Raw genomic sequence first — 22,379 nt, 5'->3', positions numbered from 1 at the left:
AGACTTGTACTAAACATGAAGTATGAACTTGCATCGTGAGAGAATAATATATATTACTAACTATGATAACTTGAATTCTTAAAATAATATTACTAATTACAGAACTAAGAGAAGGTATTTTTTTTTATTTTACAGAACACTAGTCTTAAAATCTTGGTTAAACTTTAAAAATGTAGACAAACAAAAAGCCGTATTAAATGAGATGGCTCTCACAATGCTTAAATGATAATCTTAATCAAATATTTCTTGGAAAACGGTAAATAACCGTGTCTGTTTGTAAGGATTATTGTACATATTTCTGAGAAGAGAAATTAGTATTGTAGATATAATCACATTATGTGACAGAACTCACGATTTTCTTTTTAACATAGATACAATTTCCTGTCACATATGTACGTTTGTCGCTCAAGTGAGAACAAAGCCTTACAAGAATTAAAACCTCCTTGGACACTAAAATGCCCTCGATTTATATTTTTGCAACATTTTAAGTGCTATCAAACTCACCTCTTAAATTTCTATTTATTTTATATATTTAGGCATGTATAAGTATAATCTTAGTTGTAATTTAAAAAAAAAAATCCAAAATAAAAATACGTTTGCTTCGTTGCATTAGTATGTCTGAATCAAAATGTGTTCTCTTTCTAAAAAAAACAACAATTAATTGTTTTTATTCATAAAATTTCAAAATGTACAAATATTTGATATCATCACCATACTATACAGAATTGTTGATAAGATTTAATCAATGAACCCATGCATAAATAAAAAAAAAAACGTTTTAATATTGTTTTTTACTATAGATGTATTTTTTTAAACGGAAACCTCATTGAAATAATTTTTACGTCTAGAATTATTAAAAACGTCAGAACAAAACCGCAAGTCTTCACGAAGCGTTTCCCGTTTCTCAATCAAAACAACGCTAATACCTAATGCTAAAATGTGAGAGAATTTATGGATGAAATATTTAGTTATAAAGTATGTTAAAGCAATACATATAGTAACCTACGTTGCAGGCTTGTCATTTTAAATAACCTAGATACAGACTGTAGCCCCATCTGTCGGGCTGGTTTGTGAATCTAAACCAACTATGGCGCCACACAAATACATACAAAAAAATTCTTTCAAATCGGTCCAGCTGTTAAAGAGGTACTCACTGACATACATGATCCAGTCGTACAGTAGTATTAGTATTATATATGTATATTTCGTTTTTGCTTCAAATATTGCTGAACTAACATTGAAATTGTCGATTAAGGTAAACTAGTACTTTTTTTTGAAGATAGCGAAGGTCTTTGTCATGAATTAAGACGTTTTAATTTATTTTTACGTACTAACTGACATATACTTACATAAAGTAGGATATATTCTTGTCTATGTTTTGCCAAAACCCATTTAAAACAATAAGCAAGTAATGTGCATAGGTCACAATTTAGTAATTTCAACGAAGCAAAAATAGTTACAGCGCCATCTCTTGAGGAAAAATGTAACCACATTTGTAGTATTTTTTTTTGTGTCGAATTGATTATATAATATAAAATTCAAAGACATTAGAAATATATACCTCGATTAAATTGTTAGCGTAAAGTCAATAAAGAGTATCAAAAAGTAATGCATCAAGTACTTGATTCGTATATACAAGTATGCAGAAACACACACACACACACATACAAATACACATACACACACACACTGTATATATATAAAGGGCAACAATAAAAACCACTTGGAACATACGTAAGCTTTATTTCTTAAACTATAATCCATCTAACATTCAACGTCTAAGAAGAAAATACTTCAAAAAATATGTGTAAGAACAAAACAAAATGAACCGATTTAATACTCATTAAAAAAGAAACGGAATAAAAATGATTGAAAACAAAATTATTGACATCGATTTTTAAATATTCTCGCTTAAACTATTACCTCCCGCGAACAAATCCCGACCGCCATTTTGTTTTCGCGCCAATTATTGTCCGTGTCGATTCTGCTCGCGAGAAATATCAGGGCCGCGGCAATACACATTTGTTAACAAAAAAGAATTAGTATAAATAAATTACCGGTCATTAAAAAACACCGCGGCCCTAAAACGAAGGTCACTTATAGATCCCTATTCGAATTGTTGATTGATTGGCACTAGCATGGAGGGCACTCATTTCATTATACTACGCCATTGAAGCTCGGAGTTATTGTTTGTCGTTGTAACAACATCAGACTTGACATAAGGCCATAATTAGGAAGCTTTTTACACGGATGGGGTACTACTATATAGTATTACAATATATTATATATACTTACAGCCATATTCATTTTAAAATTACTTTCTTTTTATTACAAGGACAAATCGAAGGTTTGACATTTAATTTGAGAAAGAGACGGACATACCTCCATCTCATTCTGATACAGCAGTACCGCATACATGTTCGCACTTTTTCGCACCAAAAAGTACGTATACATTGTTTCTTTAAATATTATAATATTTTTTTTTAAACTACCACCATGTTGCGTTTTTTAACAATAAATTATTATTATTTTTTTCAAAATCGATTATTAAGGAATAAATTTCTCATCAAAACATTATATTAAAGCGTTTTGGGCTGTTACGATAAATACTTGAGCTATATATGACAACTATCCTATAATGGCGGGCGAATTGGCCCTGTGACCTTCACTCAAGTTACTCGTTCGCGTTTATTGTTATGGTTTTTCCCTTGGGGTCGTCGAAGCGGTCCATGGTGCGGATGTCCATCATCATCAGGATACCATAGAAGGTGATCGCTAGGAGTATGAAAACCACGAAAAGCCCAGACCAGATAGGAACACTGAAGAATCCAACGCAGTTGACCGAATCACCGAAGACTATCGAACTATTGGTATCTTTGAAGAATGGTTGAACCTTGAAACAAAAAAACAGCACAAAATATTATAAGCATTTCATTAGCACTCATTCTTTCTATGAGAAAAAAAACTCCAAAATTATCAATTCTTTCCCCCAAAATCTATATGGCGGTCTCTGAAAAATATTTTTCATACCTTCATGTTTGAGAACGTGACGCTGTACACATTGGTGTCATTGATGCTGGTGAATGAGACATCCTGTCCGCAACGGTATGACATATCCATGAAGGAGAACACCTCTTCCTTAGGGTAAAGTATCTCGGTGACTTGAGATGGTGCCTTCTGTTCCAGAGTGACCGTTTCTATATTGGGATATCAACGATTAGATTAGTGTGGAAAATATGGTAATGTTTTAAAGATTTCTCTTTAAAGACTCTATGATTAAGAATAAACCTGGTCGATAGTAATTTGAACGAGTGATTGACTTTTTTGATGGTTACATTCAAAGGAGTGTCCAAATATGTGGAGACAGTAGCAAATGCTAGTCTTGTATGCTCGTTGCTTGGAAATTCAAGGTGATTGAAGTAAGACTCGGTCTATTTACTTACGAATGCTAGACGACAGTATACCAAATAAGAAAGAAACGTTATGGTAGTCTATGTCTTGACGAGACTTTATTATGTAACATAATTAAATACATATTAATAAAAATTAAGTAAAATAGATTAATAGTGATTTCAAAATTATTGTGATGTGCGACAAAGCTCAATGTGAGCGATAATACATTATTGGACTTCAACAATAAAATACTACTAAACTCTTGTAGACTATAAAACTATAGAAGTAAATGTAGTAATTATGTAATTTTTGGCAATTATATATTTATATGAAGATTTTCTAAGCATATTTAAAAAATATTTACAATTTTAAAATAGTCGAAACCAATCAGAAAAATTCCATGCAGTCGCTGACAGAAAATGTCAAGTAATAACTTGGGAAAATTCACACCGAGGATACATTTGTATAAAATTTTATCTTATATAATCATAGCCTTATAATTATTTGCATCAAGATACTAAAACATAATATTTTCATTATCATTCTATTTAAGATATTTTTTTAAGGTACTCCACAACCAGGACATGCACGGGTTGAATTTGAAAAGATTTTTAACTAAAGTATTAACATTGGACACTCAGTTTATTTGAGAAATCGGTTTAGACGACTTATGGTTCTTTGCTGTGTATAAGTCAAAAACTTATGTTATTAGTGTGACTAAGTATACTCACTAAAATACCAGTACCCCATTTTCTGAGAAAAGCTCAATGTCAGAGTGTTTTCTCCGAAGCCGATGGTCGTTAGCATGTCTGTGCCGTTGAATGTCGAGCTCTGACTTGATACAGTGTTCAAGTGTGTTTTCTCGCTGTTAACCGAGAGGATCAGGTCTTGGACATACAGTTTGAGGCCGTTGATTGAGTACTGGTTAAGGGCTAAGGGTTCAGCTTGACGTCGAAGTCTGGAGTGGCTTTCCGGGACGACCCAGGAAGGGAAGTCAGCCGTGTATATGGCAACCACATTTCCATATTGATTTTGGAGTTTAGTAAACATTTCTTCCATGAAGTCATTGTGTCTCCGTAGCAAGCTGGTCCTTGACTCACCAACGCGCGCGTCCTTCAGGGTTATGAACAAAATTTTCACACTTTCCGGTTCAAATTCAGCGGACAGGCCATTTTCGGTTAGCTTGACTCGATCTACCTTTTCCGGGTCCGCTAAATTGTCCAATGCAGCTATTGGGTTATCGACGGCTGGTAAGTACACGGAGTTACCGATGTTAGCATGCAGATATGGGAACGAAGTTTCGCCATCGTCATTTTTGCGTGAAAAATCTTCAACAGAAAGAGATTCATCGACGAAAATGACCGTAAAATGGTCCTTGATCTCTTGTTTAAGCGTGTCCTCGAATTCGCTTTCAGTTACGCGAACGAGAGGATTCGATTTTATAGATGTTTTCAAATCACCCCACAGAAATACAGGTACCTGCAGGTTGGCGAAGCAGGACACGACACTTAGCACTAATATAGGGAACACTAAACGGCAAAACGCCATTTTTATAAACTAGCTGAAGTGATGGACTATTACTTAGTAACTTAAAGCCCGAAATTTGTCATAAAAAGATGAAAAATGGGCGATGGCAGCCAGACATCGGTCATGTGAAGAAGTGATCATATGATTTACTTTGACGCCTCTCTATATTGTCTATGACAACTTATGTTAGCCGTGTAACTATTATGGCAACATTTCATATAATTCATGTTTATATATTTAACAAAAATTATAAAATTATAAACATTAACGTTTTCAGATAAAAATAAAAATATTTTTATCATTTATTTGGTGTATATCTGACGACAATTTTCATTAACTAGATTGCAATGTTATAAATAGCTGTATTTTATCAGTTTCTTAAATGTACATAGTATATTTTATTCTATTAAAATATGCTTTTTATTTTTTCTTATAAATAGACTATATTATACTTGTGTGTGAAACACTGTCCGTAAACGTATTATCTTTTTAAAAAAATAATTCTTCTGCGGAAAAAACAAAATCATGAGTCGAAATTTGTATATTGTCATTAGTCATTAGTAGTCATTAGTAAAAATAAGTAAAAATGTCTATATTGGCTATTTATTTCTTATTACTGGGTTCAGTGGTTGCTGAACGAGATACGACTCCTGTTTTTATATTGGATTACGACAAAACACTTAAGCACGTAGATGTAAATGGCAATCCTTTTGATAAAATGAAATCTTCGGATTTCTCGAAAATAGTCGACGACGCGATAAAACTGAGCCACATTGTAATCATATTTGTCGAAGACTCGTTTTGCTCTGAAGATATTAGTATAAAAGATAAACATGGCTCTCCCTACTATCACTTGAGTGTAGGTTTAAAGGAAAAGCAAGTGAAATATTTGCCAGCAGTATCCCAGCCGTATAATACTTTGAAAAGGAAATTGCCTCCTAAGGATGTCAACATATTTTATTTGTCCGATGGAAACGCGCAGTTAAATTTATACGACCACAAATTAGACTACTACTATATCTATTTCAAAGATAACAAAAACGATAGCAGAGCGAGTAAGTTGAGGGGTCACGATTTGTCTATGAAGGAAGTGCTTTTAGTGATGCACCAGATAGCTAAGAAACCGACAATAGGGTTTTATACCGGAAAATTTAATCCAGTAATGGTTGAAAAGATTAATTTTAAATCTGTCAAGACTTATCCAGTCCATAGACATCCCGGCGTTACAATTTCAAGTTCTGGGGCGCTTTTTAGATTTGTCGGTATGTATTTACATTGTTGAAATTTGAAACGCAAACTCCAACTAATTTTTCATTATATCCTTTTGGATTCATATAATCACGTTTTTGTTGCGTTATTTGTATAAACATAATAGATTAGATTGCTGGCGTGACCGTACGGGTTTCAGTGGACACTCCCTGACGTACCTGGTAGTCGAACATGGCTCACTGAAAAAATTGATGTTCAGTAGCGAGTTTAAATAGTTATTTATACATTGGAGGCTGTATAACTTTGTGTCACGTTATTTTATTTGAGAAACGTAATGCGATCATCTGTGAGGCTGGTACATCCCCGGTCGAGCCAGCAAATGTAGGAGTTGTAGTAATTTGACCACAGCCAGCTTAGACCTTGGAAAATCGGAAAGCAATAAGAAGCGTACGTAGAACTATCTATTGTGTTTTATTAACTAAGGTGTCTACTCCACGATTGGCAACCGTCGCTCCATGTTCAGTCAGATACCGCTGGTGACCGAGGAGTCGTGGCAGAAGCATCAGCTCGTCACTAGAATGGCGTACACCGATTTCGAATTGGAATTTACATTTGATTTCCAAACAGATCGTTGGATAGTTGGTAAAAAGCAGATATAACGATATTTTATATATATATATAAACTAAGTTTGTACTAAATTTGACTTTATTTGATCAATCTTGTATCCAAGAGAGCGTGGCGCTTTTGGAAGGTGGGGAGGAGGTCGGTCGCACGCCTTTACGCGCGGGCGCTCCTTGGTCGTGGTCTTACACTTGCAGTGAACCGCTGGTTCTGGTCAACTTGAGAGACGGCAGCGCCCTCACCATATCACATTACCAGGTCAATGTTCTTCTACCTTAGTGATACTTATTCTTCTAATATGTTGATGTATTTTTATGAAGCTCCAAAAATTATTTGTACATTTTGCTAGAAGGAAAATAATTTGCATGGAATCATGTGAAGAATCAGGAGCGAGCAGGATATTGAATTAGCTTCGTTAAACAGCTTTTGTATTTCAGATCCAACCCTTCAAGAATAATTACTTAAAGAAAGATGATGAGGGAGGTGTTGGTGGAGATGATAATTTAGATGACGATCCGCTAAGCGACCCTCCTGGTGGTGGTGGTGGTGGGGGCGGTGGCAGTTCCAGCAACAGTACAAAATTCGGCAAGTCTATAAACTGCGGGCCGTACTTCAACGCTCCCATCCTCGCTGGGCTTATGGTGACGGCGTTCTGTATCAGCATCTTGACGTACGGCGTCGTGTCTATGTACAACCTTCGCGCGAACGACAGATACGATGACCAACACGGCAAGCCGCTGGTGATAGCCGCTGAGGCCGGACACTAAATAAATATATACATATAAAAAAATTAAGTCATTTTTTTTCTTTGAGTACTGTTCAGAAGCTAACATAGGTAGCATGATGCGACTCAGCGGCGCTCGATGCCGAAGGGTGCTAATGCATAATTGGAGCGTAAATCAGTTTTGTAACGCACCAGCAGAGTGCGCCAAGTTGAGTGTAGAGAATAAAAATAGTCGTACAAAAGTATAAATAAAATATTTAGTTTTAAATTTTGAGAATGAAAATGTATTCACATTTTTTGTAAAGAATATGAAAAAAAAAATAGTCAATGTTTATACCTTCGTCCATCCTTACATTTACTAGTTAACAGGGTCTGTATTGACTTCCTGAGTATTTCGAAAAACTACGACAAGACGGAAGCTTAAAAATTTTCCTCAACAATAAACGATGCCAACTTAATGAAAACACCTGTTAATTTTGTCACTGAGGTTGGTATCGCTTGCACGCATCACGCGACAGCAGCAGTTTTAAAAAGAAAGTGCTAGATTTTGCAAAGCGTTTCTGTAGTTGAAACGGCCGCCGTTAAGCAATATACCGCATATGCGCTCGCGTGCTGTTATTGGGAAACTACCACAATGCTTTAGATACTATGAGCGAAAAAAAATTTGTTATCTGTGCCGATGTTCCTTGATTTGGCGCCAATTTGAATGTCAAAAGAATTTTTGACATAATCGAAACCCTATTTAGGTATAGTTTCATAAATTAATATCTAACAAGAAAACAAAATTATGTTTTGGTAATTATGAGCTATTATTAACAACAGTTGATAAAAAGATTGCTCCTAATGAGATCTAAGACTCGCGAGTCATTTAAATAGAACTAATATTTTTCGGATTTACTACGCGAATTTTATTACTTTAAAAACTACATACTCCCGACGTTTCGGTTACTTTGCAGCAACCGCGATCACGGGCAGCCGAGGTGTGAATGTCTGTCAGTCGGTCCTTGTTATTTATCATCTACCGAAAACGATTTCTTAATTTTCTGGCGTACCGCTCTGGATGCCGGCAGAATGCGCTCACGGTGTCTTGAGGTCCTGCGGTGTGGTCACGGACATGGGATTTTATATTTTTAAGAACGGGATCCCAGGTGTTTGATAGATTCCAGCCATCTCTATTGAAATTGGGTTGTTATTTAATTTCAATAGCCTCGCGGGTCAACCTCGGAATGCACCTGTGTTCACGAGCGAGGATTTGTGGTTTATCAAATGTAGTGGCCTGGTTTGTCAAAGTCCAAGTCAGCAGTGTGTGACCACAATGGACAAACCTGGTTCGTATTCTCTAATAGACTAAAAAATGTTTTTTTATCGAGCTTCGACTAACGCTAGTAGAGGTTCGTATTGAAACTCAACACGAGACATGAAGAATATTCGTAAAGAATGGATATTTAAAAAAATTACATTTGTATCAGAAATTATTAAAAATTAAAATAATATATATATATTGAATATCTAATAATTGTCGCCGAAATTCACATAACCCATGAAAATTCCAACCAACATTGTAAATCCAAATCAAACAGCCATATTTTTTTTTTAAATAATATAATTATCTAAACTATTAACCACATACAATTTTACGACATACACTCATATACACACACATGTGTATATATACGTATATATATATATATATATATATATATATACACATGTGACACACATACAGAGTCAATGAGTGCGTTCGGATAACTCACTTACAATAATACTTTGTACAAGCTACTGGAGAAGAAAAATTCGCTCAAACAAAAGTTAATTTATTATTCATAATGTATATAATAACAACAGAAATATTCCATTACGAGACATATACTAACTCATAAATGCACTCGGCCGTATCGAACGCATTCACAGCTCCTTAGAAACGACATAACAAAAAAAAAAAAAATTTGTATTTTAGTAACACTAAGAGTGCCCTCCGTTGTATCCAACAAACGTGTACTAGGAATTTTAACATCTACTAAAGCTAGACGTGACTCCCGCTGGAGCCGGTTGAATCTTCTCCCAATTCTCCTCTCAATTCTTCTTTTCCTCTTTCTTTTCGTCCGTCTCCGCCTGGGACTGGGTCTGGGACTGTCCTTCGCGCTCGGCCGCCATCTGTCAAAATTCAATTAATTTAGCTTTACATAATTTCTTCGCATTTTAAAAATCATATATCGCCGTGGTGAACAGATTTAAATACAGACTAGTTTTTTATACACAAAATAGGACAAACTTGTATACACCCTACTCTAAATTAATCTTGTGTTTATATTAATACGCACACCCTAAGACAAATAACATTGACAGATAACCTAATAATATATATATATATATATATATATTATTTGAAAGGAATCTTTCAATTCCGGATCGCGCCCGCAGTGACACTGGAGCGATGACATTTGATTTGTAGAGTTTTGCGCGGGAAAGTATCTGTCGGCGCGGTTCGTGTGTCTTTGTAAATTACATTGAAATTAGTTGACTCTTTAAGGCAAGTGTGTGTATAGGACACCTATATATATTAATGATTTGGTAAAAGCCTAACAAAATCATGAAAAACATGCATGCATGCATGTATGTATATGTACGAACAGACGGACACTCGACACTATGATAAGTGTCTAGAGATCAGTCTCGTCGCTTAATATCGCACGTTCGCTGACCGACGAGTCATATTACGAGAACGCCGGCTCAAAGAAGTGCATATATATGTATGTGTGCGTTTGTGTGTGTGTGTGTGTGTGTGCGTGTGTTCGTGCGTGTGCGTGTGTGTGTGTGTGTGTGTGTGTGTGTGTGCGCGCGCGTGTGCGTATCACCTTCTTGTAGGCTTGCTCGAACAGCTTGAGACTGGCTTGCTGTAACGACGCCGTCGCTTGTCTAACTGGTTCAGGTTCAACGGAGTCCTTCTGAGCGAGCAGATCTCTCAGCTTAGCCATTTCCTCGCGAAGCTTGTCGCACTGTTATAACAATTAAATTACTTTTTTCATAACATTAAAATATAAATGTATTGACATCACAGTATTGAAGTGGCATGCGTTACTTTCACTTGGTCAGTCTTGCTAATTACATGTCAAGTAATGTGGGTAGGTCACATTACTTGACATTACTCAGGTCACATTACCCATCAGTTCCTGTCCGTCAGTTTGTCACAACACATACACGAAGAGTTTTATGCAGTTTCATTGACTGCTAGAGGAAGTAATTTGCTGTGTAAAAATATTTAAATTGTTGTTCTGAGGGAATTTTTGTTAAAATAGAGGGTTGGTCATACAATTTCATATATATGTATTAAAACTATTTAGTTGCAAAAATGACTTTTTAAACCTTTTCCTCTTACTTTTTGATATCTAGACATTATATGTTTATTTTAAATCACTTGTGGGCTTTATATATCGTCTCTAGCCATGAGCAGAGCATGATGTCTAGAGCCAGTTCTTTAGCGCCCGGCTTTGCCTGCGTCGCAGTAGCTACGCAGGTTTAGATAGGGCGCAATTAACATACTGTAACACTTAGCCGAGACATTTTGATTCTTTACTTCATTTAGTCTAGGTTAGTCTAATGTAACATTGTCTAGTCCCATATAGAGTAATCTAGTATAATGTAACGCAGTCTAGACCAATATAGGCAGTCTAATCGCATATAGTCTCATCTAACTAGTCTATTCTTATCAAGACACTGGTCTAGCCGTGATCCACCCGACACCACACTAAGCTAGCACACACACCTCGTCTTGCGGTAGCTGTGCCTTGTATTCGTCCATCTTGGTCTCCGTGTCGTGGAGCACTCCCTCCGCCTGGTTGCAAGCCTCCACCCGTTCTCGCCTGGTCTTATCCGCCGCTGCGAACTGCTCAGCCGCCTTCACCATGTTCTCGATCTCATCCTTCGACAGACCACCGGACGATTGGATGACGACTGGAATATTATAATCAAAGTTATTCTATATAAAGCAACAGAAGTCACGTAGGTTGGTTATAATAAAAAAATACTATTATGGTATTTGTTTTCGACATATTAGCGAGGAAATTTTTTTCACTGTAAATTTATTATCACTCATCGCTTTAGAAATTAAATGACAGTACAAAGTACAACTAAAATCATCACTCATCTCCTACTATCTACAATTATCACTCATCTGCACCTATCTGCAATCATCACTTATCTACTACTATCTACAATCATTACTCATCTCCTACTATTTACGATCATCTCCTACTATCTACGATCATTACTCATCTCCTACTATTTACGATCATCTCCTACTATCTACGATCATTACTCATCTCCTACTATTTACGATCATCTCCTACTATTTACGATCATCTCCTACTATCTACGATCATCACTCATCTCCTACTATCTACGATCATCACTCATCTACTACTATCTACAATCATCACTCATCTACTACTATCTACAATTATCACTCATCTACTACTATCTACAATTCTAGCTCATCTCCAACTTACTCTGCTGCTCCTTGCCGGTACCCTTGTCCCTGGCTGATACATGCACGATACCGTTGGCATCAATGTCGAACGTCACCTCAATCTGCGGAACACCCCTCGGCGCTGGTGGTATACCAACCAACGAGAACTGCCCCAACAGCTTGTTGTCCGAGGCCATCTCACGTTCACCCTGATGAACTTTGATCTCCACCTGGGTCTGCCCGTCGGCGGCTGAGAGTTAAATACAATTAAATTATTGGAGACGCTATAACTAAGTAAAGTAAGTAATCAGGCTAATGGACAATGTAGAATATTTCTTATATTTAAATTAAAAAAAAAATCTCTTCTAGTCCGCCCGTGATCAAAGTAACCGAAACGTCGGGACTCGGGAAAGTTTGGTTTAATAGAATTAAAAAACTCGTAGTAAACCGAAAATATTAGTTTCATTTAAATTAATACTCGTTAAAGTTTTAGATGTAATTATTTTTTTTATATTGTTTATATAAAAAAACTATTCATTGACCGCGACTTCGTCTGCGTAAAAAATAATAATAAAACAATGAAGAAACTTTAAAGCGAAGCATTTTCGATTGCGCCTAATTTCGGAAGCGGGATGAAATATAGCTCAAGTTACTCCTTATGACATCGCCTACCTATCAATAGAGTTACATCAAAATCGATCCAGCCACGTAGAGATTAACCGGAACAGACAGACAGAGAGAGAGAAATGGTAGAGAATGCTGTTTTGCTGTGTGTGCCGTATATTTTGATGCATCAAACAGTCATTCCGACAATAAAAACAGACAATCTATATTTATTTATGTGTGTAGATAAAACACGAGTGGATTTACACCTACCACAGGTTGTCATAGTCCGTGACGGCTGAACCGATTTTAGTACTACCCTCGCTATCAGACAGCTGACGTTATGAAATAAATCAGACACACTTATATTACACCCAACTCTTACTAAATGAAGGTTGTTTAAAAAATTATAATAAATAAATATGATTGTAATGTAGAGTGATATCTGGAGAGTCCACAACACTAGTCGCGACCCGCTGGTGTCACTCCTATGTTATGGCATCGCTGCAAAGGACTCCGCACATTAGTGTGGAGACCGATCGACGATGCATATATATATATATATATATATGTATGTGTGTGTGTATCATCAAAATATATGTCTACTCATTTAAATCATCAAGAGATCAAAATTTTCAATATAGACTGACGAAACAATATAGAGCTCAGAGGAAATAATGCGAGCGTATCCGCAGTCAAACGCTTGTATTACACAAATATACCGTGCTATACATATACAAATGATAATTTAAGCACTTCTGTCCGTTTGATATTTTCCTTTAATTGTTATAAATCTCGTATGTGACACATGGCTAAACATAATCCCACTTAGTCGAAATCGGTAAAGCACACACTGACGATGTACATTATGTCTGTTGCTTTATATAGTAAAAATTACTGGACTGATTTCGATGAAATCTTACAATAATATAGTTAAAACATAAGAATTGACAGGTTTGAATTTTTTTATCACAATACTGTAACGCAAACATATGTATGAATTACAAAGCAATGACGCTATAGACAGTGCTGGCATTCATATAATTTTTTTCCCATATATAATGAACTAAACGCAGACAAAGCCATGAGCTTATGCTAGTTTAATTCAAAACATAGCCAACCTGTCGAGAACACCTGACTCTTCTTGGTCGGGATGGTTGTGTTCCTTGTGATGAGCTTTGTGAACACTCCTCCGAGCGTCTCTATGCCGAGGGACAGGGGTGTCACGTCGAGGAGTAGAATGTCAGTGACGTCACCAGCCAGCACTCCGCCCTGGACCGCAGCGCCCACGGCCACAGCCTCGTCAGGGTTGACAGCTCGCGACGGAGCCCTACCGAAGATCTCCTGCACCGTCTGCTGAACCTGAAACGTGAAATAAAGGTCTCAAAAAACCTGCACCTCGACAACTAATTATTACAAAAGATAGATAAGATATAAAGATTCCTTTAGTAGTTTGTTGGCAAGAAATCTTCAACCGATATGTGTGAGAGGAATAAAATACAAAATATGTTGTCATAAGCCGGGATTCAAACCTAGGCCATCAGATTCCTAGTCGCTTTGAATGAAAGAATATCCTATATTTTCTATTGGATTTATATTATTGTACAGTAAATAGTGGGAAAACTTGAATGTTTGTATGTCAGATGGATTATAACCCGAAAACGCATAGACATCATCGGGGAATATGTCCTCTTGTTAATATTGCACTTCGGCAGGCACCCTGGCCACATGGCTAAAGTGTCTTGCTCAGTGCACTCTCAATGACTTTATATATATATATATATATATATATATATATATATGCTAGACATTACAAACCTATGTACTTTATATTCATCTCACATATACTATAAATTACTATGTGTTATACAGACTAATTCATGATTAATGTCAGCCATAGCCATTGATAGCATTTCTAGCTAGTATTCATATAAAATAGCCCTTAAGACATTACCTTGGGCATCCTGGTCATCCCCCCCACAAGCAGCACCTCCCCAACATCAGCTCGTGCGACCTCCGCATCCTGAAGGGCCTTCTGGCAAGGACTCACCGTCCTCTTGATGAGGCCCTCCACTAACGACTCCAGCTTGGAACGTGTCATCTGAAATTTTTCAATATTTTAAGTCCAACAAAACAAGATAAATTATGTAAATATAACTCATATTGGACAATTGTTTTATAAGTATATATATATACGATAAAACTTGACTGATATTAATTTATTTATATATATATACACATATTTCTTGTGTTACTAGACATTTTGGCCAATTGATCATCTAGGAACAATTGGTGGTATACCTTGTATCAATCTAGCACAACTCAGTACAATTCAGACCATAAAATTAATCTGAAAAAGTGTAAGTTATGCCTCATAAAATTATTAATTACTATGAAAAATTCAAAATACTATCGAATTGAGAACTACACGTCTCTTACCATTGATAATCGACAATAATTGATTGATTGATTCATATTCAATAGCGGAATATAAATGATTCGGTGACGTCACACACATTTAGGAATGTTCACGGATAGATGTATTATATGTTTTTGTGTGTGTGTGTGTGTGTGTTTTTGTGTGTGTGTGTGTGTTTGTCGTAGTAGTATGTGTGATGTTTATTTCATATAGTATAATGTACTGATACATTTTACATAAATAATATCTGTATATATGATTTGCTTGCACATATATATATATTGATAACTTTATTATTAAATAAAGGAGTTTTGGTGAAAATAAACTACGCTTGTTGTACCACAGAATCATAGACAATCTATATTAGTTGAGCTGTCATAGACTATATATTTACATCTAGTAAAGTATTACATATGTACACGGACTTACTATGGGAAGGCAAAATTTAATAATTAGTTCAATATATCTATATCTATATATATCTATACCTTGAGATTCATGTGTTTCGGTCCCGATGAATCCATAGTGAGGTACGGCAGGTTGATGTCCGTCTGCAATGAGCCCGAGAGTTCAATCTTTGCTTTCTCAGCAGCCTCCTTCAGTCTCTGCATGGCCATCGCGTCTTTGCGGATGTCCAGACCTTGCTGTAATATGCAAATTGATATATAGTTAATATATTTTGTGGTTATTTCTTTAAGTTTTGTTATATATATATATATATATATATATATATATATATGATAAATCTAAATTCTCAGTAGATATGATGAATTGAATTAAAAATATACAATCAGATATTGCAACAGGACTTGCAGCATCAAAACATCTAATCACAAGATCACATCTTAAATTATCCTCATTGAAATCATAAAAGGCCTTAGTAGTTGCAGCTGGTAATATTTAAAAAAATTTCCTGTACACAACCCACCACAAGTTTCCGCAGTCTAACTAGACGCGGTGCGTTCAAAATTCTATGAAACGTGTAAAGTTCATCGAGGCAGACTTATGGTAAGCGTAAATTTATAAATTCACACATGCAAGGTTACGTAAGGCAGTTTGGAGGGGGGCGGGGAGGGGGCATGTCTTATTTATTCTGGTTGGTTTTGGGCAAATTATAATGATTTTTTTGTAGAAGTAATTTTATCCTCGTACAAAACCTGCCGGTCACAAGGATGTCACAGAATATAGAGAGACTAAAAAAAAAAGATTACATTATGGTGTTGCCAAATTTATACCGGCGTTGGAAAAACATAATTGATATAAATTTAATACATTTAAAAATATTTTAAATGTTATTATTGTACTTTTAAAAAGCTATATCCTTAATAGAAACTAATATTTTCGGATTTACTACGAGTTTTAATTATTCTACCTTCACACCCCCGACGTCTCTGTTACCTCGCAGCATCCGTGACCACGGGCGGACGAGATAAAGATTTTCATCAAGACAGTATGCCGTAGTTTAGAATTAAAAAAAACGCCTACTAAATCCGAATATATTAGTATCATTTAAATGAATACTCGCAAGGCTTTAATTATATGATATCATAGACTATGCAGATAAATATTTCAGTGTCTCATTCTTATTTTTCCTTATAATAGGGAGGGTAGGTGTCAAAAAAGGTTAGAAACCCGGCAAGTACCGATGATCTTTTCCGATCGTATGTACTTTCTAAGAGTATTCAGACACCACTGGCTGGAACAGGCTACAGCAAGCCTCGGGGTCTGAATAGCCCCAAAAAATTGATGGTGCAGACGGCAAGGGGAAACCACTGCAACTATCTCCCCATGAAAGTCATCATGTATACGGAACACTGATACGTGATGACCACGACGAGTCTGCACAGGCTCTTGCGACGATGAAGAAGGTGTCAAAAACCAGCGAGATTGTCTTACGTGATAATAGTATTCAAGCGTATATATAGGTGTTTAGTGTATAGTGTGTAGAGATATATTTTGTACTACTTACATCACGTTTGAATTCGTCCACAAGGAAATTGACAATGACATTGTCAAAGTCCTCACCACCGAGGAGTGTGTCACCGTTGGTGGACTTGACCTCAAACACGCCTTTCTGTATCTCCAGCACGGATATATCGAAGGTGCCGCCGCCCAGATCGTATACAGCGATACTGGAAGAAATAATAATAATATATATATATATATATATATATATATAACAAAGGGTTTGTATAGGAAAAGTATACTAACAAAGCCATCATTAAAGCAACATTATATAGACAAATTTTCTTAAAATTAATACAATATCTAATAAAACCAGAACTATTTTTGTGTGCGCTCATCAAATAAAATTTCCAATCTATAACTCATAAATAGTAAAACACAGAACCTTCAATTTTTACGTCGGTTCAATGTATGTATACCAACAATTTTTTTCTATGTATAATTACCAACTTGTTAACACAGAACGAAACTTGCGCTTACCACTAGTTTGCCTAATCAAACTAAATACAGGCAGTTACGAGTTGTAAATACGAAAAACTTCAACTGTGACAGTATCAGAGTATATGAATGATATACTCAAAACTATGTGTACTAACAAGGGGACGGCACGACCTTGGGGAAACGGATTTGAATGAAATTTCGTGTAGTGGTAGTATACCATGTGGTAACTACCACTGTAAAATATTTCCGTCCAATGCCCAGTAGGAGCTGAGAAAAACGCATACAAAGTTTAGTTCGCACTTATACGTATACTACCACTACACGAAATTTCATTCAAATCCGTTTCCCCAAGGTCGTGCCGTCCCCTTGTTAGTTTTATGACGCAAAACTTATGGTTCAAACATTATATATATATACATAATGCCATATCCACATATTAAAATATAAGATATATGACTGACTCTATCTTATCATATCTTAATTTATCTTTCACACTAACATTTTGTCGTCGGTCTTGTCCATCCCGTAGGCGAGGGCTGCTGCAGTCGGCTCGTTGATCACACGGAGTACATTGAGACCGGCGATTTGACCTTCGAATTGAAGATAAACATGAAAAACCGGGTTGAGAGACTAGTTAAGTTAATTTTCTATACAATTAGCTAGATTATTGATTAGAATTTGGCCTGGTTTTATTTTATAAGAGTAAATATCTAGAATATATATATATATGAAATTTTATTTATTAAAATTTAAAAATTCAAGCAATAGTTAAGATAATTGTAATGTAGAGTGATATCTGGAGAGTCCACAACACTGGTCGCGACCCGCTGGTGTCACTCCTATGTTATGGCATCGCTGCAAAGGACTCCGCACATTAGTGCGGAGACCGATCGACGATGCATATATATATTATTTGTTTCCAAAAGACTATAAAATAATGTACTGTTTTCCACTAAAACCACTGCGAAAGCCATCGGCCGCTAATGTACTGTTTTCCACTCCAACAATAAAAAGATGGCTTTAACAAAATCTATTAAGATCTGAAATAGTTATTAAACAACTTCGTATCAACTATGTATATACACATATATAATCATCAGATCTTTACAGATTTGATGAGTTTTTTGAGATTTTCTTTGAAGTTGGTCATATATATATATATATATATTCCTTACCGGCGTCTTTGGTGGCTTGTCTTTGGGAATCGTTGAAGTATGCTGGTACTGTGACTACGGCGTTCTTCACGTTAGTATTGAGATAGGCCTCCGCTGTCTCTCTCATCTTCATCAGTACAAAGGCACCGATCTGACTAGGAGAGTACACTTTGCCATCGCTGCCTGGAATTTATAAAGATCTTTATTAGATACACAATGTGATTGTTTTTAGATTTAATTAAAGTTATTCACTGACAATGTATAAAATGTTTAAATTGATTGAGAAAGTATTTTTTAACATTTGCAACATCGAAATCGGAATACTGATTTTTTTCTGTCTGTCAAAATATTCAATATATTTGTCGGATACTAAAAGGTAAATCTCAACCGGTCAAATTTAGATAACGGCCTGCCAGACGAATTAGGCCTGATACATAGAAAACTATTATCACCACCAATCTCCTCACTAAACTATAAAAATATGATTTTATTCTTACTTATATATGTTAATTGTAAAAAGTACAAAAACAAAAGGTAGTAATATTTTAATTAAATAATATAAGTAAATTCTGAGATACATCTCATGTTACACTATCTCATTGTATGCGAGTATCACAAGACATAAATATCCCGAGATAGGTCCGACGATATCATGATCAAAAAACAATTCTCCTATATGACGGCTGTATAGTTAAATGCTGTCAGTGCTTGTAACACTGACCTTGGACCCAGGCGTCGCCGTTGGATGCTTTGACAACTTTATATGAAAGATTCTTCATATCTTTCTGTACTTCTGGATCGTCAAATCTTCTTCCAATCAGTCTCTTGGTTGCATAGAAGGTGTTGCCGCTGTTAGTGACGGCCTGCCTCTTAGCCGGCATTCCCACCAGCCTCTCACCCTCCTTACTGAACGCCACATGTGAGGGTGTTGTTCTTGAACCCTCTGTGTTTTCTACCACCTATGATATGTGTATTTGAGATTATTTCGGATAATTTAATTAATGGCCTGGTTTTATATTATCAGAGTAAATATATAGAATACATGGTATATATATATATGACATTTGATTTATAAAAGTTTAAAAATTCAAGAAATAGTTAAGATAATTGTAATGTAGAGTGATATCTGGAGAGTCCACAACACTGGTTGCGACCCGCTGGTGTCACTCCTATGTTATGGCATCGCTGCAAAGGACTCCACACATTAGTATGGAGACCGATCGACGATGCATGTATATATATATATATATATATATATATATATATATAATTTATGTCATCATAACATGTCAAGTCAACAATATAGACCTTAAATGAGGAGATAATGCGAGCGCATCCACAGTCAAACGCTAGTATTTACAAACCTTACAACAACTTACAATACTTACTTGTGTTTTACTTCAATACAAATCATTTTTTACCGAATGTTCACAGTAATGTGTAACACTTATGTAGGCAAATAGTTTGTCTCAACTATGGTCAGATAATTTTACTACAAGTAAGTAAAAAATGTATTTTTTCGAGCTAATTTAAATAAAAAAGTCAGTAGATTTTGTATATATGAATATTTTTATAGTCGATAGCCATGTCAAGGCGAATGGGTGCTAACAAAATTACTTTAAATTTAAATGACTACTGATAAGTGTTAAGTACATTTAAATTTCAGTCTTTGTATTATTTGATATCACTATAGTTACATTTGAATCTTTATACTCGATACAGATGGTTTGAGAGTATTCATTCATAAGTATACATTATGGTTAAGTGAAACAAACAAGTGGTAAGTTTAAAATTCTCATGTAACTATTGAGGGAAAGATTTTTTTTAATCCAATCCCGTAAATTTTGTTTTCAATAAAATTTATTTAACACACTTACATTGAGTGCGATTGATTTAAAAATTGAGTTATTCTATTTTCCGGCCAAATCTTAAATAAATTTATAACAAAAACGGCCTATGAGTTTTGACATTTAATACCCGAGTGTGTATTTTTAGTTAAATTACTAAATTTTTGATCGTTTCCGGAAGAGAGCTGGTCAAGCTAAACAAGAGCACACATTATTGTAGCCAGTTCCGATATAGATAGGATAATGTAGGAGTTACCTTCGGGGTCTTTCCTTCCATGACGGCCACACATGAGTTGGTTGTGCCCAAGTCAATGCCGATGACCGCGCCCCTGACACCCTCAGATCTAGAAGGTGGGGATAATCAGTCAATAATCATCAGAGATCAATTAAAGAATTATTTTTTTTGTAAAATTTTAAATTCTTTTTGATAATGAAATATATTTAAGTCGTGCCATGTATCTGTGTGCTTTTGCAAGTATTGTATAAATTTAGCACTTGAGTTAATTTTACTTTCTTATTACATTAAGTAATATAAATGAGACAATGCTAAACTGTTGAGAGGGATGTTGGCAAGATGACAATGGTGAGAATTATGTTGTGCAATACTTAAAATATTAAGCCTAAAATCAGTCTCGGTAAGGTTCAAGTCATGGTTTAAGTTAAGAGCATCTCAATAGCAAAGGTCGTTTTTAGGTTAGGCATGAATTAAACATTATTTTACTTACTTGTGCCTGTGTTGCACATGACGTTGGTAGATTGGAACTGTGGGGGCTGCGGTCTGAAAAATAACGAATGCGATACTTATTAAATATACTTATGCGATACTCATGAAAAAAATTTAAATGCACATGGCCCGGTTACGTTAGGCAAACAAAAAATTTCCATGAAATAAAACTGAAAAAATCAATGGATATATTGACGTATATACATATTTGACACGAGATTTTCATTCGTTTCTGAAAATAAAATGGTTACTAACACTTCTGAGGAATGTGGAGAAATTTCTGTGTGTGTAGAATTCGGTCCCGGAGCACTCTAACGCCTTTCGGCTCACCACACGCGTCGCGGTCAACATTATTGTATCGGTATTTTTATATTTTATAAATTATTCCCGAGTATTCAATCCGAGTTCAAACCATGTGGATGACGCAATTCTTTGAAAGAATATATTTTTTTAATTTTTCGCACACAATCTCACTAAATTCTTGCCACACGGAAAATGCCGCGCCGTTCGTCCTGCTCTCACGTAACTTGCGACATAGAACGTTCTCGTTTTAAATTTTAGGATACGATCTTACCATTGGTGGATTTATCTGATTGAGAGTGAAACGGATTTGTGATTGGCTGAAATTCATAGATAAGTAAAGATATGGATTCACAAAGTAAAAATGAAATTATTATGTAATGTGTAACCAATTTTTCGAGTAAAAATTTAATTTCTTTGTTTCAATAAAAGTTTAATTTTATATTTAATTACAAAAAAAACTAGAACTTACAGTGTTCACAATTATTTTGTAATAGGCGCTACTACTACCATCTAGTTTATAAGATTGACAAAAATGTTACAAATTTTCTTCAAAAGGTGGTACTGCACTGCTCTGTTTTATAATATGTAGTGGCTTATTCAATAATATGTATATTTTTTTTATTTATAATGCTTCACAATTTAGTGTTTACTTTACAAAAAAGCTCAATAAATAAGTAAACGTTAGGGATAGATTACCAATAACAAGACAAACAAAAATATATACATATTCAAGTATCATTTCGTCTTTCAGTGATTACTATTAAAAGCTAATAGAAAAATGTACTTTATAAGACAAAAATTACTCTGAAATGTTTACTCGTGAACAAAAAAAATTATAACTTATATATTATTTAAATGAAACTAGTATTTTTCGGATAAACTACGCGTGATTTATTTTTGTAAAAAACTACACACTCCCGACGTTTCGGTTACTTTTCAGCAACCGTGATCACGGGCAGACGAGATGTGTAATCTTTATGTAC

At 35.3% G+C, this 22,379-nt stretch overlaps 3 protein-coding genes across 3 annotated transcripts; 1 reads left to right on the top strand and 2 right to left on the bottom strand.

The window, feature by feature from the left end:
- Positions 1–1,723: 1,723 nt before the first annotated feature.
- LOC116776975 (V-type proton ATPase subunit S1) lies at positions 1,724–5,063 on the bottom strand. The gene is made up of 3 exons (XM_032670298.2): positions 4,125–5,063; positions 3,031–3,197; positions 1,724–2,893 (listed from the first exon to the last, which is right to left on the bottom strand). Exons 1-3 carry the CDS (start codon positions 4,939–4,941, stop codon positions 2,675–2,677), a joined length of 1,203 nt encoding a protein of 400 aa, XP_032526189.1. The 5' UTR covers positions 4,942–5,063; the 3' UTR covers positions 1,724–2,674.
- Positions 5,064–5,358: 295 nt separating this feature from the next.
- Positions 5,359–7,598, top strand: LOC133318691 (uncharacterized). The gene is made up of 4 exons (XM_032670292.2): positions 5,359–6,182; positions 6,613–6,771; positions 6,861–7,009; positions 7,189–7,598. Exons 1-4 carry the CDS (start codon positions 5,507–5,509, stop codon positions 7,516–7,518), a joined length of 1,314 nt encoding a protein of 437 aa, XP_032526183.2. The 5' UTR covers positions 5,359–5,506; the 3' UTR covers positions 7,519–7,598.
- A 1,678-nt stretch (positions 7,599–9,276) lies between these two features.
- Positions 9,277–21,607, bottom strand: LOC116776826 (heat shock 70 kDa protein cognate 5). Its single transcript, XM_032670075.2, has 14 exons — positions 21,349–21,607; positions 21,095–21,147; positions 20,626–20,713; positions 19,244–19,481; positions 18,544–18,705; positions 17,868–17,958; positions 16,932–17,094; positions 15,451–15,606; positions 14,498–14,644; positions 13,665–13,905; positions 11,981–12,190; positions 11,239–11,426; positions 10,331–10,471; positions 9,277–9,629 (listed from the first exon to the last, which is right to left on the bottom strand). The coding sequence occupies exons 1-14, from the start codon at positions 21,442–21,444 to the stop codon at positions 9,549–9,551; spliced, it is 2,055 nt and encodes a 684-aa protein (XP_032525966.1). The 5' UTR covers positions 21,445–21,607; the 3' UTR covers positions 9,277–9,548.
- Positions 21,608–22,379: the final 772 nt, after the last annotated feature.

Source organism: Danaus plexippus, assembly GCF_018135715.1.
Source record: "Danaus plexippus chromosome 29 unlocalized genomic scaffold, MEX_DaPlex mxdp_37, whole genome shotgun sequence".
In the NCBI taxonomy this organism is placed as follows: domain Eukaryota; kingdom Metazoa; phylum Arthropoda; class Insecta; order Lepidoptera; family Nymphalidae; genus Danaus; species Danaus plexippus.
This window is presented reverse-complemented; position numbering and strand designations above follow the sequence as displayed.

Bases quoted from the DNA above. Each gene is read 5' to 3' on its own strand.
- LOC116776975 (XM_032670298.2), bottom strand. From the start codon at position 4,941: ATGGCGTTTTGCCGTTTAGTGTTCCCTATATTAGTGCTAAGTGTCGTG. The intron at 3,198-4,124 runs GTGAGTATACTT...ATCCCAATATAG, and splicing joins AATGGGGTACTGGTATTTTA to AAACGGTCACTCTGGAACAG. The intron at 2,894-3,030 runs GTATGAAAAATA...TTTTGTTTCAAG, and splicing joins TCACGTTCTCAAACATGAAG to GTTCAACCATTCTTCAAAGA.
- LOC133318691 (XM_032670292.2), top strand. From the start codon at position 5,507: ATGTCTATATTGGCTATTTATTTCTTATTACTGGGTTCAGTGGTTGCT. The intron at 6,183-6,612 runs GTATGTATTTAC...TTATTAACTAAG, and splicing joins GGCGCTTTTTAGATTTGTCG to GTGTCTACTCCACGATTGGC. The intron at 6,772-6,860 runs GTAAAAAGCAGA...CTTGTATCCAAG, and splicing joins AACAGATCGTTGGATAGTTG to AGAGCGTGGCGCTTTTGGAA.
- LOC116776826 (XM_032670075.2), bottom strand. From the start codon at position 21,444: ATGTTGACCGCGACGCGTGTGGTGAGCCGAAAGGCGTTAGAGTGCTCC. The intron at 15,607-16,931 runs GTAAGTAGTACA...TGCATATTACAG, and splicing joins TGGACGAATTCAAACGTGAT to CAAGGTCTGGACATCCGCAA. The intron at 12,191-13,664 runs GTTGGCTATGTT...TTTAACTCTCAG, and splicing joins GAGTCAGGTGTTCTCGACAG to CCGCCGACGGGCAGACCCAG.